Source organism: Lethenteron reissneri, chromosome 55, assembly GCF_015708825.2.
Source record: "Lethenteron reissneri isolate LAM-NWPU_2019-01 chromosome 55, ASM1570882v1, whole genome shotgun sequence".
NCBI lineage: Eukaryota > Metazoa > Chordata > Hyperoartia > Petromyzontiformes > Petromyzontidae > Lethenteron > Lethenteron reissneri.
The window spans coordinates 1249639-1265924 of record NC_083833.1 but is presented as its reverse complement, the minus strand read 5'-3'; the positions used below and the strand labels follow the sequence as shown (position 1 = coordinate 1265924).

The following is a 16286-nucleotide window of genomic DNA, read 5'->3' as shown; positions in this document are numbered from 1 at the left end:
CTATGTATAATCATAATTGAGTGATTTTCATTTGGAAAATTTGGAACATGACGCCGGCGCACAATTGGCCATTTTTGTGAATAACACGAGGGGGCCTTCGCTGGCCACTGTGAATCAGATGGCACGATTTTAAAAGTTAATACACCCACAGTCCTTTAACCAGGGCAGACGCTGGATTCGAACCGCAAACTTCAGCAACAAGCTGCGAACGCACTGCCACTAGGCCAAGTTCAGAACTTTGGAAACATGCACGCTTACCAATGAAATGGAACGATAGCTAAAAAGTGTGCAAAGAAGCAAGACGAATCGAATTACACTGACAGTCAGGAAGCAGAACATATGGGTTTATTGATGATAATAGATTGTTATGCTTGCAATGTAAGTATTGAAATTATTTGCGTGAGATAGTATGTACAATTTACTCAAATTTTATACAAATGTCCTTCAAGGGAAGGGAATTTACTGACGCACTCAACTATGCTCTCAATTAACTGCATTCTCAACCCCTAGCCCACTCAGCTGCACTGTCAGCTCCGAGCCCAAGCGTCGAGAACCTTTTGTTTCCTGAGGGCCGAATGGGACTTTCAAATATCCTTGGTGGGCCACGAATTATTTAACACAACATTTTTACTTCATGCATCGATTGTGTGCTCAGATCCACTAGACAACAGGTGACTGAGCATGGTCAAATTAGAAATACAGTGTTGACAGGGTTGAAGATATTCCTCTCTAATACCCGATTAGTCTGGCAGAGATGCCTGCAGTGATGGATAAATATTGTTTGCAGACCGATTCGAAGCAGGAGGCCTCATGTAACCATGAGCCATATGAATCTATTTCACAGGTTGTATCCAGACCGTGGGCCTTAGATTCCCCATCCCTGCCTTTAGGACCACATATGTATGTTGAACTTGTTTTGCACCATACGTAGCCAACCGTGCTAATCGGAGGTGCGGTTTAAAGTGCACATTATGTGACGGAGATTTACAATGTTGGGCCGTGAGGTGACCATCGGATTGCAGCTTAACGAATTGGTCACTCACCAGTCTGTAAAGTTTTGTAGTGTCAACTGCTTGTATGCTTGGATTGCCTCTGGCTACTCCATTTTTCTCCAACATATAAACAAGGAATTGGCTACCCATTCCAATGCAGGAACATCCTAAAAATTATACTCAATGAGACGTATGGATAAAGAACTATCATTTGTATAGTTATTATTTAAAGGTTAATATTATAAATGCACTTTAAAATGGTATTTGTCTTGCCGATCTCAGTGTGGCAAAGTCACGCTCCACCCACACTCCTTCCTACCGCGCAAGAACTCCCATCGCGCGCCAGCGCGCCCATAGCTCAAGACGGCACGAGGTGCTTCACGACGTGCGCCGCTTCGATGACGACCATGTGGCTGGGCCGTCGCACACGCGCGTCACCGACGGGCACAGTCGGGGTGGTGGCGGTGGCGAGGGCTGGCGCATCTCCTCCGAGCGACAGTCCCTCCAGGTAGAGCTGCAGCGCACGGCGCAGGCGCCCGTTCTCCCGCTGCAGGGCATCGCGCTCGTGCTCGAGCGCCAGCTGCTCCAGCAGTACCTTGTTGTAGCGACGCCAGAAGCGCTCCATCGAGCTGTACTGCGCTGCGACCTGCGGCAGCGAGACCACCCCATGCGTTGCTTGAATAAAAAGGTCCGGTCAAAACGTACGCAGAATTTTATACACCCATAATAGTTTAGCAATAAGTTTGTAATCTGCTTTCATGACACCAAAATGTTTCTTATTTAATCAAAACAACACTGCTTTGCTCTCATGTGCACAAGAAGGCTGTTGAGTGAAGCACAACACAATTTTGCACGGAGCATATTTATCGCTGGAATCCAGAGCCAGGCCTCGGACTACTGTGAATTATTTAATCTTCGGCTGCTCTTATTGTGTGCTCTGTGCCAGGTTGTGATGCACGCACAGACCGTGCCTCAACACATTGGCATGGAGCATTCGCCTGCAGCGCCCAGGATAACATTCTCAATACAGTAGTTGTAGGCCTCCTCTGCCTACTACATTGGACGCGCACTATACTATTTTAGAGTACGGCGCTCTTTGATGCATTCTTTTTAAATCATTATTTGCTGTATGGTAAAGCTGTAGCAGAATGCCACCCCTGTGTTCACACCGACTGTGCTCCACCTCCTGTTTTAATTGCACTCACCTGCTGGGCTGTAAAGTGTTTTATAGGGCCACGAGCGGCAAGTAACCGGCGTTGCCCGGGCAAAAAAGGCAGACACACACATGCAGTTACACACACAAATCGACTGACACACACACATACACATATCGACTCACACATACATACATAGACTGAACAACAACAACCGCCATTCGCCAGTAAGTGGCGGTGACGTCACGACAACACTTGTGGCAGGCCATGTGCACCTTGTGGCCACGTGAAGTGTCGAACGCCCGCTGGCAGGAGGTCACGGGGCAGACCCAGATGGCACAGGTCGACTGACTGAGATGACTGGCTGATGCACCGCCTGTGCCCCCTACTGTGACAACTTGCTGTGCTTTAGCCACCCGGCGCTCCGCTCATTGTTGTGAGCTTGTTAGCGTAAGAAGCAAGGAAATAAGTACTTACTATAGCCGTGTTGAGGCCTTGTGCCATGCATAACCCCCGTCCTGGCCTACATTGGCGAGGCGGCGAAGTTGGCACGTTGCCAGGCTAGGGGCTGGGCCGCTACCCCCACACCCCCAGCATTCCCCGCCCGTGCAAGAATAATGGTATGTAAGCACTAAAATGATTATGTAGGGAGTTTGTAGTATAAACTGGACGCATTGTGTTGGGGGGGGTTAAGAGGACATGACACTGTGAAGAAATATCCGCAGCGTTATGTGTGTATGTGTTGCCTGTAAAACGCGTATAAGGAAATATCCCCCGGTGAGCTCGAACGAATGCGCAGCACTTGGTAGGGTTCGCGCCCCCCCACGCAATTGGCGTCAGTTGGTACGGTGGACGGCGCACAATAAGTAAATAATAATTTTTAAAAATGGCACAAATGTGTTAATTAAACTACATTAAAGTATACGGATGGGAAAACGGAATAGCCTATTCCCACTGCGGGGCTTATGGCGTGCTGCCTGCCAATTTTTTTTCGATGAAAAGCCCACCGTTTGAGAGGCAAATCCCCCGCAAGCGCGAGCACGCGGAGACTTTTATATATAAGAAGAAGAAAAAGAAAGAAAAAGAAAGAAGATACATAACTTCCTTCTATTTATCTGTAAGACAGTCAGGTTCCCACTGTACAACCATTCTACAAACGTGTTAATTGGACCTGATATATAGTATTCATAATCAACGTTTTTGGGTTAGATCGCGTTATTTATAAATGTGTCGTAACCCTCCACCACCCGACACGGCTAATCAGTAAAAAAGTGTCACGTTGACAAAAGACAAATAGTTCACTACCTTAGCCCACCGGTTTGTTGAAGAGTGAATCCACAACATTTACAATTTTTTAGTACGAATTTCGCTCAACGTGACACATTTTTTACTGATTGGCCGTGTCGGGTGGTGGAGGGTTGTGACACATTTATAAATAACGCGATCTAACCCAAAACCTTTTATTATGAATATTTTTTTCTCATGAAGAAATTTACAACTTGTGCCATTCTGGGACACACAGCTTTGGTAGATTTATGTAAGAAGGCAGAAATTCGCTTTTTGGATTGTGTTTCCTTTGGGGCCAAATGAACATCTTGACGAAAGTGTTGAAATGCTTTGCGTTGGTAAAATGTTGCTAAATAACTGGATGAAAATACATTTTTTCTAAAGCCTGAATGATCCGGTCAGGAAGACCAGCACTCGGCAGACGAAGGCACCCAGGTATTCTCTCCGTAGAGGCAAGTGTTCCATCATCAGTGTGAGGGCCGCCACACATTTGAAACCTTTGGGGTTTGACAGCACGATGATGATGGGGTAATGTCACATTTTGTGTATTGTCGGGGGCCGCCAGTGGCCCCCGCGGGCCTTGCAATGAATAACACGGTTTCATTTATTTTCATTTATTAGGTATAGCCCTGTGAGCCATGCGGCTCTTGAACACCGGCATGGAGGGATGCTCGATGGCACGTGGCTGGCTGTGCAGTACCTGCGAGAGCTGCTGGGTGGGCGTCTGGGCCAGCTGGGTGTCCACGTCGCGCTGCTCCTCGGGGGTCAGGGCGCCGGGCGGGAAGGGCAGCACCTTCTCTTGCTCGGTCTCCATACGACGGCAAATCTCCCCCATCTTCAGTACCTGCTCAGCCTGCATCGAGATATCATGAATCGGCCACCTGCACGAGCCTCCTCAAGCTCGGAAACCTGACACTGGACTTGGAGACGCATCGACAAAGACGATCTTGAGTTTGATTCTCGAATATGACCAACATCGGTGACAAATAACTAAACTCGTCATGAACACCCGAGTTTTGCACTTAGCCTTAAATGAGTACCTGGTGCAGTGTGTAAACATCATCACTGGGTAGTCAAAGGCGGATGGAAGTGATGTTGGCCACAAAACCCTCTCAGCTTTAGTAGATGCTTACTAATGGCACCTGCCCCGACAGCCTATTAGGCTACACGAGAGAGTTTTTGTCCGAGTGCATGTGCGTTGCTGTACATGTGTATTTGAATGAGCATTTGGAGGCAGTCGCCCTCCAACACCAGCAGAGGGCAGAGGACCGACGCTCACAGCAACGAGCGGAGCACCGGGCGGCCAAACCACAGCGAAATGGCACAGGTGGTGCCAGTCATCTCAGTCAGTCAACCCATGCATTTGGGTCTGTCCTGTGACCTCCTGCCAACGAGCATTCGACACTTCACGTGGCCTCAAACTGCGTACAGCCTGGCGCAAGCGCCGTGGTGACATCACTGCCACTCAGTGGTGAACGGCAGTCGTCGTTGTGTTTGTTGTTGTGCATGAGTGTGCAGGGCCTGCCTTCCGCAGCACCGTGTCGAGGACGGCGTTGGTGCGGTGGCTGTGCTCGGCCAGGACCGCGAGGCGCTTGCGCTCCCGCGAGCGCTGCTCCCCCAGCGCCCCCTTGCCCTGCAGGGCGTGCAGCCGCGCCGCCGCTCGCTCCTCGCGCAGACGCTGGTTCCGCTCCTCGCACTCGCGCGCCAGCGCCGACGTGCGTGTGCGCACGGACGCCATCGAGTCCTAGGCCAGCATGCGCGGCGCGAGCAAAGGAACGGACGCATGAACCCAGTGAAAACAGCCGCAGGGTTCGAAAGGAGTGCAGCGCATGAGGAATATCAAGGGAATGCGTACACCAGGTCAGTGAAATCACTGTGACGGAATTACTAATTACGTGGATGTTCGAAGAGGATTAAAAGTGGAAATTTAGTACAACAAACTTACATTTCTTTGCATTTAGACCCCTAGAAATTACAGCTCATAGTCTCATTGTTTTAATCTACAGATGGGGGCCAGCCTAAAGTCCTGTATTGCTTTAGGTTAAGTGATGGACACATAAAATATACACAATCGACATTATCAGTGAACCAAGTCATTATCCTCCAAATGAGTTTGACATGAAAGCCAGCAAGTTAAGCCCACTACTGGTTATTTGTGCAACATACCTTTGTAGAATATCAGAAAGTGTAAAATCTAAACACTATATTAAGGTAGTTGGCTAAGACGGTTTACACAAATTCACTGGATGCCAAAGACTACCTGTAGCGTTATTTTATCGCGAGTATAATCGTCTACTGTAACGTGTTTTGCTAAAGCCTTGTGACTGAGCCTTGGCACGCGCAGCGCCAAGACCACGGAATGCCCCCCCACCAGTGGTTCGATAGGTGAGCTCGCACAACCAGTTTAAGTCTTCTCTAAAGACTCACCTTTTTCACCTGCAGACCTACACTTCCCATGTATTACCAGAGGACTTTGGACTTTGTAGTATTTATATTTTTTTACTTCGATCATGGCACACTGAGATCCTTGGATGAATTGCGCCTGATAAATGTAAATTAATATGAGTATTATTCATGTGCACCTGTAGACGCTGCAACCTGCGCGCCTGAGCTTCAATCTCACGAGCACTCTTCTCGTCGCGCGTCTTCAGGGCATCGAAGGCGATGCGCCGCTCCTCCGTGGCATCCGTGTACTGCTGCAGCGCCACCTGGAACTGGCGCCACAGTGCCTCCACAGCACCTTCCAGCTGCATGCGCAGCGCCTGCTTCTCCTCGAGAACCTGCACCAGATCGACAACGGACCGTGATACGTCCGCCAGCACGCAATCAACACAGCACCCAGTGAACAATGAACCCAGCAATCAACTCATCAACACAAGACATTGGTACTATGACCAGCACACAATCTAAAACTCGGTGGATAATCAATAAAATATAAGCACCCAGTGGTTCAACACAGTAGCAAATTAACCCATTCAACCCAAAACCCAAACCAACCCAGGAACTGATACATTATCAATCGGAACACCCAATTAACCAAGCACTCAATAACATCATAAATCAAGTCATTACCCAAACAACTCAATACGAAGTCAACCAAATACCCAATAAACTCACCGCCCAATTCAATTAACTCAGCACTCAAGTTTTAGAGCCAAATACCCAATAAACCCAGGTGCATATGTACAACCATTCTGTCTATCCACTGTTGGATGAGGACTTTTCCATGCCTCATACTTAGCACCAAATCATCCCAGCACCCAGATACAGCCGATTCATATTTTTGAAAAACGATTATCCTTTTACGTGAAAAGGGTGAACTTCGGGGCTGATTTAGCCACTGGTTTGGATTTAAAGTATGGCTCAGTTTCCACCGCAGCTGTTTCTGCACCTCCGGCTGTAACTGCACTGCGTGTGTGAGTGAATCAAACCCACGTCGTTCTTGATCTCATCCATTGAGTTGTGGAACTCTTGCAGTGCCTCCTTCTCCTTCTCTGCAAAATTCTCCTCCATTGCGAACAGGATGTCCCCGATGTCCGATATCTCGTGGGCGTGCTGCTGAACAATGAGCTCCCTGCAGCACACGGCGCGCACACACACGCTCACCACCGCGCATGCTGACACCACGTGCCGCTGCTGCCACTCACACAGCCAACCACTGACACCTCACTCACGAACACCACATGCTGACATAGACAACCACTAACACCTCACTCACTAACACCACATGCTGACACAGCCAACCACTGACACCTCACTCACTAACACCACATGCTGAAACAGACAACCACTAACACCTCACTCACTAACACCACATGCTAACACAGCCAACCACTGACACCTCACTCACGAACGCCACATGCTGACACAGGCACCCACTGATACCCAAGTCATTGAAAATGCATTCACTGGCACCCGTATCTGAAATTGAACTCAATGAGACTATAATTACTGACAGCACTCTCTGATATTGCTACTAATGACACCACCACCACTGTCATTATCACTCACTGGAATACCGACACTTTTATTTTTAAATCCTATCCCACTCCACTTGTGGCCCTGTCCGCTACAGGAGGTGTCAACAAGCCTCCTGTATGACAAATCCCAGACAATATTAGACCTCTGAATGTTCAGACCAAATGTTTGTCACCATCACACCATCAGTATCGTCGCCATATCAATAATAAGAGGTGGAGGTTAGCTCTTGTCTCAGAGCTCCCTGTGTGGGTTTAGTTTGTTTCCCCATAGCCCACTCACCTCTCAGTGTCAAACTCCTCCTTGAGGGCAGACACCTCCAGCTGGTATTCTTCCCTGAGACGTTTCACACGCGCTGCTTGCAAACCCAGCAACCTGTATTCCGAGCGAGAGCAGACAGCACAGCATCCACTTTACCCTGCTGCATGCACCTAATCCACTAAACCATCAATCATCCGACTAACTCAATGAGTAAGATAGCATCCACTTACCCCACTGCACCACACAGCATCCATCTACCCCAATAAACCATGCAGCATTTACCTACCCCAATGATCCACACAGTACCTAATGCGAATGGGACAAATACAAATTGATTCCATTTGGTTTCGGAACTTTCATCAGATTGACAAATGTGAATCTGTGGAACCAAATTCACCCCATGATTTGTGCAGCCTTTGTCTGCGGGTGCATGTGGTGCGCATGTGACAGCACTTCCCATCAAAGCGAGGTGCAATGCCTGCATATTGGTGAGCCAAGTTTGATCTTTTTCAGTCGGAAAGGTTAGCGAGAGAGGGCAGTGAGTTAGGTGAGAGAGGGTCGTGAATTGACATTCTATACGTTACGCAACATTAAATAATACATATTATTTGGTTCTTTCGGAAAGTCACGTAGATAGAAAAATAAAAGTAAGTAATATAATAATAAAGTTATATAATAAAGTAATATAGTTTTTATATTATTTTATTAACTTTTATTTGTCTATCTACGTGACTTTACCGAATGAACCAAATAATATGAATTCCTGCAGTCACGAAAGTTTTAAGTAAAAATTATATGATACAGTCACTCCACATTTTACTAGACCACCACAGAACATTAAACAATGCAATCAATCGTCATCAAAACATTAACTAAAATAACCACACCACGCATTAATCTATGTCAATATACCACATCACACTAACCTACCTAATGAACCACACAGCCCGTACAACTTGCAGGGTGCTGATATAGTCCAGCAGCCTGTACACTTCAAATAGCTAAAGCGCCAGCTCAAAGGAAACACAGCTCACCACCTTCACTACAGCACAACACAGCACCACCTCAACCACAGCACCACCACAACCACAACACAGCACCACCACAACCACAACACAGCACCACTACAACAACACAACACAGCACCACTACAACAACACAACACAGCACCACCACTACAACACCACCTCAACCACAGCACCACTACAACCACAGCACCACCTCAACCACAGCACCACTACAACTACACAGCACCACCACAACCACAACACAGCACCACCTCAACCACAGCACCACTACAACTACACAGCACCACCAAAACCACGACACAGCACCACCACAACCACAACACAGCACCACCACAACCACAACACAGCACCACTACAACATCACAGCACCACAACACAGCACCACCACAACCACAACACAGCACCACTACAACATCACAGCACCACAACACAGCACCACCACAACAACAACACAGCACCACCTCAACAACAACACAACACCACCACTACAACAACACAGCACCACCACTACAACAACACAGCACAACCACTACAACAACACAGCACCACCACTACAACAACACAGCACCACCACTACAACAACACAGCACCACCACTACAACAACACAGCACCACCACTACAACAACACAGCACCACCACAACAACAACACAGCACCACCACAACAACAACACAGCACAACCACTACAACTACACAGCACCACCAAAACCACGACACAGCACCACCACAACCACAACACAGCACCACCACAACCACAACACAGCACCACCACAACCACAACACAGCACCACCACTACAACAACACAGCACCACTACAACTACACAGCACCACCAAAACCACGACACAGCACCACCACAACCACAACACAGCACCACCACAACCACAACACAGCACCACCACAACCACAACACAGCACCACCACTACAACAACACAGCACAACCACTACAACAACACAGCACAACCACAACACAGCACCACCTCAACCACAACACAGCACAACCACAACACAGCACCACCACAACAACACAGCACCACCTCAACCACAACACAGCACCACCACAACACAGCACCACCACAACAACAACACAGCACCACCTCAACCACAACACAGCACAACCACAACACAGCACCACCACAACCACGACACAGCACCACCAAAACCACGACACAGCACCACCACAACCACAACACAGCACCACCACAACCACAACACAGCACCACCACAACAACAACACAGCACCACTACAACATCACAGCACCACCACAACCACAACACAGCACCACCTCAACCACAACACAGCACCACCACAACCACAACACAACACCACCACAACAACAACACAGCACCACCACAACCACAACACAGCACCACCTCAACCACAACACAGCACCACTACAACATCACAGCACCACCACAACCACAACACAGCACCACCACTACAACAACACAGCACCACCACTACAACAACACAGCACCACCGCAACAACAACACAGCACCACCTCAACCACAACACAGCACCACCATAACAACAACACAGCACCACCACAACCACAACACAGCACCACAACCACAACAGCACCACCTCAACAACACAAACTCAACCACAACAACACCACCTCAACCAAAATACAGAACTACCTCAACCACCACACAATACAGCATCACCATAACAACAGCAACAACCCGACCACAGCACAACGTAGCAACAGCTTAACCACAACAAAGAATCAGATGAAACGCAGCACAAGAATACACCTCAATCACAACACCACAATGCAACACTTCAAACACAGGGCCGCATATTAACACTTTATAGAAAACAGCAACAACAACCACAGTTTACCACTACGTGGCGGTGACATCACCACGGCGCTTGTGCCAAGCTAGGTGCACCCACAGCACCACCACCACAGCAGAGTACAAGTGTAGTGATGGCACAACAGCATTACCTCAACCACAATACAGCACAACATTGTAACGGTAGCACAAATATACTCATTCTAACCACACGATACAGCAACACCACCTCAAACACAAAGGGCACAAACCTCAACCAACACAAAGCAGCACCTCAACCAGCGCACAAGACCGCCACAATCACAACACAACACTGCTTTGAAACAGCAACACAACGGCATCTCAAGCATGGCACCAACACGAGTTTAACCACACCACCTCAATCTCAACAACGTTCTAAACGACATCAACAACACAGCATTACCTCAACCACAGCACAGCACACATCGACGAGTGTTTACATTTTGGTTGTTCAGAGATGCTGCATAAGTGGTTCTGGTTATTGCATTTTGTTTCCATATCCATATTAATAATAATACGACAGCAATAACGGCATGTAGCTTGCGTGGTGGAAGATTTTTCCAAATGAGTGATTCATAAAGGCTTTAAACAGTTCTGTAGACAGTACTGTATATGTGTATATATACTAGCACTGCCCGGGATATAACTTGCAAGCACTCATTAATCATTACATCGATTTGTATGTATGTTAAACTTCTTTCGTACGGTACATAGCCAACCGTGCTAATCGGAGGTACAAGAGATGGACAACAAAGCCAAGTTTGAGCAATGAAGCGCACGGCGCGTTCCGTTAACATCGTCGTTTTCAAACGGCGGGCTATTGGATATTCCAAGGTGTTTAATCGAATTTCCGGGGAGAATTTTTTTTCGTAAATTCGTAAAGGTGACAATTTTGCAGTAATGTCATCGGCAAGAGGAACATTTTTGATTGTATTCAAGTTTCCCCTCGACGTGCCATTTGGGAGATAGAGCGTGACAAGCAGACAGACACTTGTGAATTATATATCTTCATGTTTAAAATATAAACCACAGACTAACAATGTACATTTGTAAGGCGCATTTCATCTGTACATCCCAATGCACTTGCCATGCATTCTCTTTTTTGTTCACCTATTTCAACCCACCCACTGAAAATGTTGACAAATTACCCCCTGCGCAGGACCACAAGGCATGGGGAGGCCTTCATCGAGCAATAGACAATGGTCACAGTTGATGATGATGAGTCTACCTAAGGCTTAGACATGGCCACTGAAATGAACGGTCTATGCGACACCTCATGACATCGAGATGCCTGTAACCGGAGCGGCCGCGCGATGCAATGTCTCACTCGCCTCTGCACATTCTCCATGTGGCTGCGAAACGCCATGCAGTGCTGCTCTTCCGCCTCCTCCAGGTCCTTGGTGAGGCACTGCGTGGACCGAGAGGGGACGGAGACACTCTCTAGCGACGGCACGCGACAATCTCATCTCAAAGCGCTCTCACACACACAGCGGCGGGATTGGCCACACAACCCCTACTTCAGAACAGGGACACATTTTCAAGGAAAATATTATAATACTATTACAACTTGAGTACTTTAAAATCTACGTAGCTGTTGTGTAGAGTTTATGTACATCACTGTGTTGAAAACTCATTTATTTAGAACTGCTTTTTGTGTGTAGTTTGTTGTCCATTCCCCACACCTCCTGTTAACAAAATTGGCTACATTTCGATTCAAAGCTTTCGTGACTACAGGGATTCATATTCTTGGTTCTTTCGGTAAAGTCACGTAGAAGGGAAATAATAAAATAATACAAATAAAACTATAACATTCTCACGACGTTTCGATTGCAACACAAGCAATCATCATCAGGTGTGAAAACCACAGCAAGAAATTTTGAAAGGTTGGCTCCATAAGGTGAAAAAGTTCAACATACGTACATACAAAATAAACCCAAAATCAAACGACCCATAGCTTGTCATTATGTACTGTTCGATTTATGTCACGTGTTGTTATTATATAGAAACTTCACGAGTAACAGAATAAATACATTTACTACCAAGCCCATTATAGCACTCTAACAAAGTAAATGAAAAGTCACTACCATATATTTGTTTGCCTTTATCTGCAATTTTATCCTAATTCAGCTGTCGGCATCATGTTCTTTCGCAGAGCAGTTCAAACCTTTCGTGTTTGGGTGAATGGCCCACAAAAGCAAAGACCACAGAGCTACCTCTGAATTCCCTTCATGTGACCTCTGTGTCACACAGTAAGGAGGAAGCAATTACCCACCCACTCTGCCACCACTGAGGGTAATGTTTGTTTCGTCGACAGTCAAGTAATATATTTTGAATTCTCAGAGCTGAAAATTAGCCAAATTAAGTCCAAGTGCAGAGCCGAACTAAAGTAACTTTTTTCAAATTTTCTTGCTGTGGAATTCACACCTGATGATGATTGTTTGTGTTGCAGTCGAAACGTTGTGAGAATTTAATTGTTTAATATTTTTTTAGCATTTGTTTAGTATTTTTTTACTTCCCTTCTACGTGACTTTACCGAAAGAACCAAGAATATAAAGTAATTTTGTGTGTGTGCAGTTATTGATGACCGCATTGTTACCAATAACTTACTCCACTTGAGAACCAAGTTTAATCAAAGGTAGTGGCTTGTATTTGAAACAAGGATCTCACTTAAGCTTAATATAACGGTGTGGTTGACCATAGCTTTAAAGCATTTTTTCCTCTCGTTAAAGCATTTTCAAGCTTGCGTCAGACAGGACAGGGCACGCAGGCCAATGTAGATGTATACTGGGTGAGCAATGCTGGTTCCTATAACACAGACCCTCAGAGGCCAGCCCGCGTTGATAAGAACCCTTGCCTTGATAACACTGTCCTTGCGATCAACTACACGCTCAAACGTCTGGCTCAGGATCTCGAGGTCACGGCAAAGCTCCTGGCTCTTGGCCTGGCGCATCATGGCGCGCCATTGCTGAGTCAGCTTGGTAGAGTTGAGCCGCGTGTTGTTCTCCTCCTTGGCCAGCTTCTCCTGCACGGGCGAGCAAGCGACAAAACACTCGGAGCATTCGGTCGGCCGTTAAATGCATTTAAACGGGACATTTTTATTCAACTGCAGAATCTGAGTTTCTTAACAAGGTCCACAATAATTTAGGGCATAGTCCACTTAGGGAACAGTGCACATTCGACTACCAGTTTGGTCACATTACTAGCATGAATCTTTATTGACATTTGCTTTCAAATATTAATTTAAAGCCTTGATAAGTCTCAAATGGAAGGTTTAGCCAATTTCTTTGTACAGCCACTGGACGAGAAAGTGGCCAGAAAATGGATTATTAAATCTAATATAGAGCTGTGTTATCTCCTTGTATGCGTGGGTTTTCTCTGGATAATACAGTTTCCTCCCGCGTGTCAAGCACTGGTTAGTGATACTCATTAATGACCAACGTCCTTTACTGGCTAAATCATCTCAGGGGGCTCCATGCAGACAAACACGCTTCTGCACACCTTAAGGTACTGCATTAGCATGTCCTCCTTTTTCCGACGGGAATCTTCCTCCGCCAGAAGCTTCTGTTGAGCTTGCAGCAGCTGCTCCTCCTCCGTCAAAAACTTTTTCCGCTTAGCCGGCATCTGTTCAAGATTCGCACAAGACACGTGGAAGTCGCGTAAACGTGCAGCGCTTGCGAAAGACAGTGACGCACGCGATGCAGGAGCGATGCGTCTGTCACACGCTCAAGTGACTTCACCTAGACACAGACTCTCGCGCACATTATCCCTCCTATAAGCCTCCGCGGGAAAGACAAAAACTCCATGAGGGTCCACATCATTGTAGAACAGAGAAAGACAGGCTTTTTGGTGGCAGCATGCATCACGAATGCAATGTCAAATATGACATTCAGAAGCACACAATGTCACGTAAAGTCGGAAGACTTAAAAAAAGAATTATCCTATTATATTTCAACTGTGCTGTTTGCATTATACCATGAGACAAATACATTTCCATTTGAACCTCTCACAGTGAACAGGGCACCACCATCTTGTATCAGAAGAGCCCTGAGAGTTGATGTAAGTTAAAATATATTTTTGGAGTAAATTCAGTGGGCATCTTGATCAACACTGAGCACACCTTGTATTTGTATCAAGGCTGAGGCCATCTGTTTGAGAGCCCAGCTATGAAAACATATTGATCAGAAACATGGACACTGGCGAGAAAAATGTAATAAAATATGAACAGTGCATGCTTCGGTGGACTTGCACAGACCCATAATAGGAACACACGATTCGACACATACAGTACTACTATTAAACAGCGGGCTTGAGCAGAACATAACGCAAGTAGGGATGATGGTAGATATATGGAAATGGTGACAAAATAGCAGGCAAAAGGGAGAACACACCACCACCATGGATTGGTCACCCTCTTAGTCACTACCACCAACGATAACGATGTTAACCTCGTGGCAACTGAAACACACCAATCGCCCATTACCTTGGAGTCTTTGGATGTGTGACCGAGCAGTTGCGGGTAGCGCGGGTAATGCCCGGGTAACGCTGGTGAAGAGAGGAATTAGTACAGGGGGTTAACACGTGTAAGCGGCAATGCAGGTAAATAGGTTAACAAGAGTAACCATGCAACTCAAGGTGAAATGTAAAGAGGTTGATAATAGTTGGAGGTTATAGGGGTAACGAGGGCACGCCGGTGAGTGGGCTAACGCGGGTAGGGGGCCGAGGCGACACGGGGTAAGGGGGTAACGTTGGTAGAGGAGGTCGCGCGGGTAACGCAAGCGAGGATGTTAACGCGGGGGTAACGAGAGTAACGCAGGTTAACATGGGTAACGAGAGTAACGCAGGTTAACAGGGGTAACGAGAGTAACGCAGGTTACATGGGGTAACGAGAGTAACGCAGGTTAACATGGGGTAACGAGGGTAACGCAGGTTACATGGGGTAACGAGAGTAACGCAGGTTAACATGGGGTAACGAGGGTAACGCAGGTTACATGGGGTAACGAGGGTAACGTAAGTTACCAGGGGTAACGAGAGTAACGTAGGTTACCAGGGGTAACGAGGGTAACGTAGGTTACCAGGGGTAACGAGAGTAACGTAGATTACCAGGGGCAACGAGAGTAACAGGAGTAACGCGAGTAACGCAGGTTACCAGGGGTAACGAGGGTAACACAGGTTACCAGGGGTAACGAGAGTAACGTAATCACCAGGGGTAACGAGAGTAACAGGAGTAACGTGAGTAACGCAGGTTACCAGGGGTAACTAGGGTAACGCAGGTTACCAGGGGTAACGAGGGTAACACAGGTTACCAGGGGTAACGAGGGTAACGCAGGTTACCAGGGGTAACGAGAGTAACGTAGATTACCAGGGGTAACGAGAGTAACAGGAGTAACGCGAGTAACGCGGGTTACCAGGGGTAACTAGGGTAACGCAGGTTACCAGGGGTAACGCGAGTAACGCAGGTTGCCAGGGGTAACGAGGGTAACGCGGGTTACCAGGGGTAACGAGGGTAACGAGGCCTCACCTTTGTATCCGCCTGCGGCCGCCTGGCGCTCAGGGCGTCCTGCGTCTCCTAGCAACGCGAACTCTCGCGAGATCTCAGCGATCGCGTGGGGAGGGGTCGGAGGGAGCCCCGCCCCTCCCCACGCAATCCCTGAGAGGGGGGCGGGGCCAGGGTGGCGGGGAGGGGTAATCGGAAATCAAATCGTTGTCGAGCGCCTCAACGTGAACGTGGCAACAAGGGGTCAACATCCTCTTGGTTCTTTCGGTA

At 47.3% G+C, this 16286-nt stretch overlaps 1 protein-coding gene across 1 annotated transcript; it reads right to left on the bottom strand.

Moving 5' to 3' along the window:
* Positions 1 to 328: 328 nt before the first annotated feature.
* On the bottom strand, positions 329 to 16115 carry LOC133356759 (dynein regulatory complex subunit 2-like). The gene is made up of 11 exons (XM_061574421.1): positions 16041 to 16115; positions 15003 to 15064; positions 14021 to 14143; positions 13377 to 13544; positions 11854 to 11930; positions 7694 to 7786; positions 6869 to 7007; positions 6016 to 6213; positions 4959 to 5177; positions 4134 to 4286; positions 329 to 1638 (listed from the first exon to the last, which is right to left on the bottom strand). The coding sequence occupies exons 3-11, from the start codon at positions 14141 to 14143 to the stop codon at positions 1351 to 1353; spliced, it is 1458 nt and encodes a 485-aa protein (XP_061430405.1). The 5' UTR covers positions 15003 to 15064; positions 16041 to 16115; the 3' UTR covers positions 329 to 1350.
* Between the last annotated feature and the right edge of the window lie 171 nt (positions 16116 to 16286).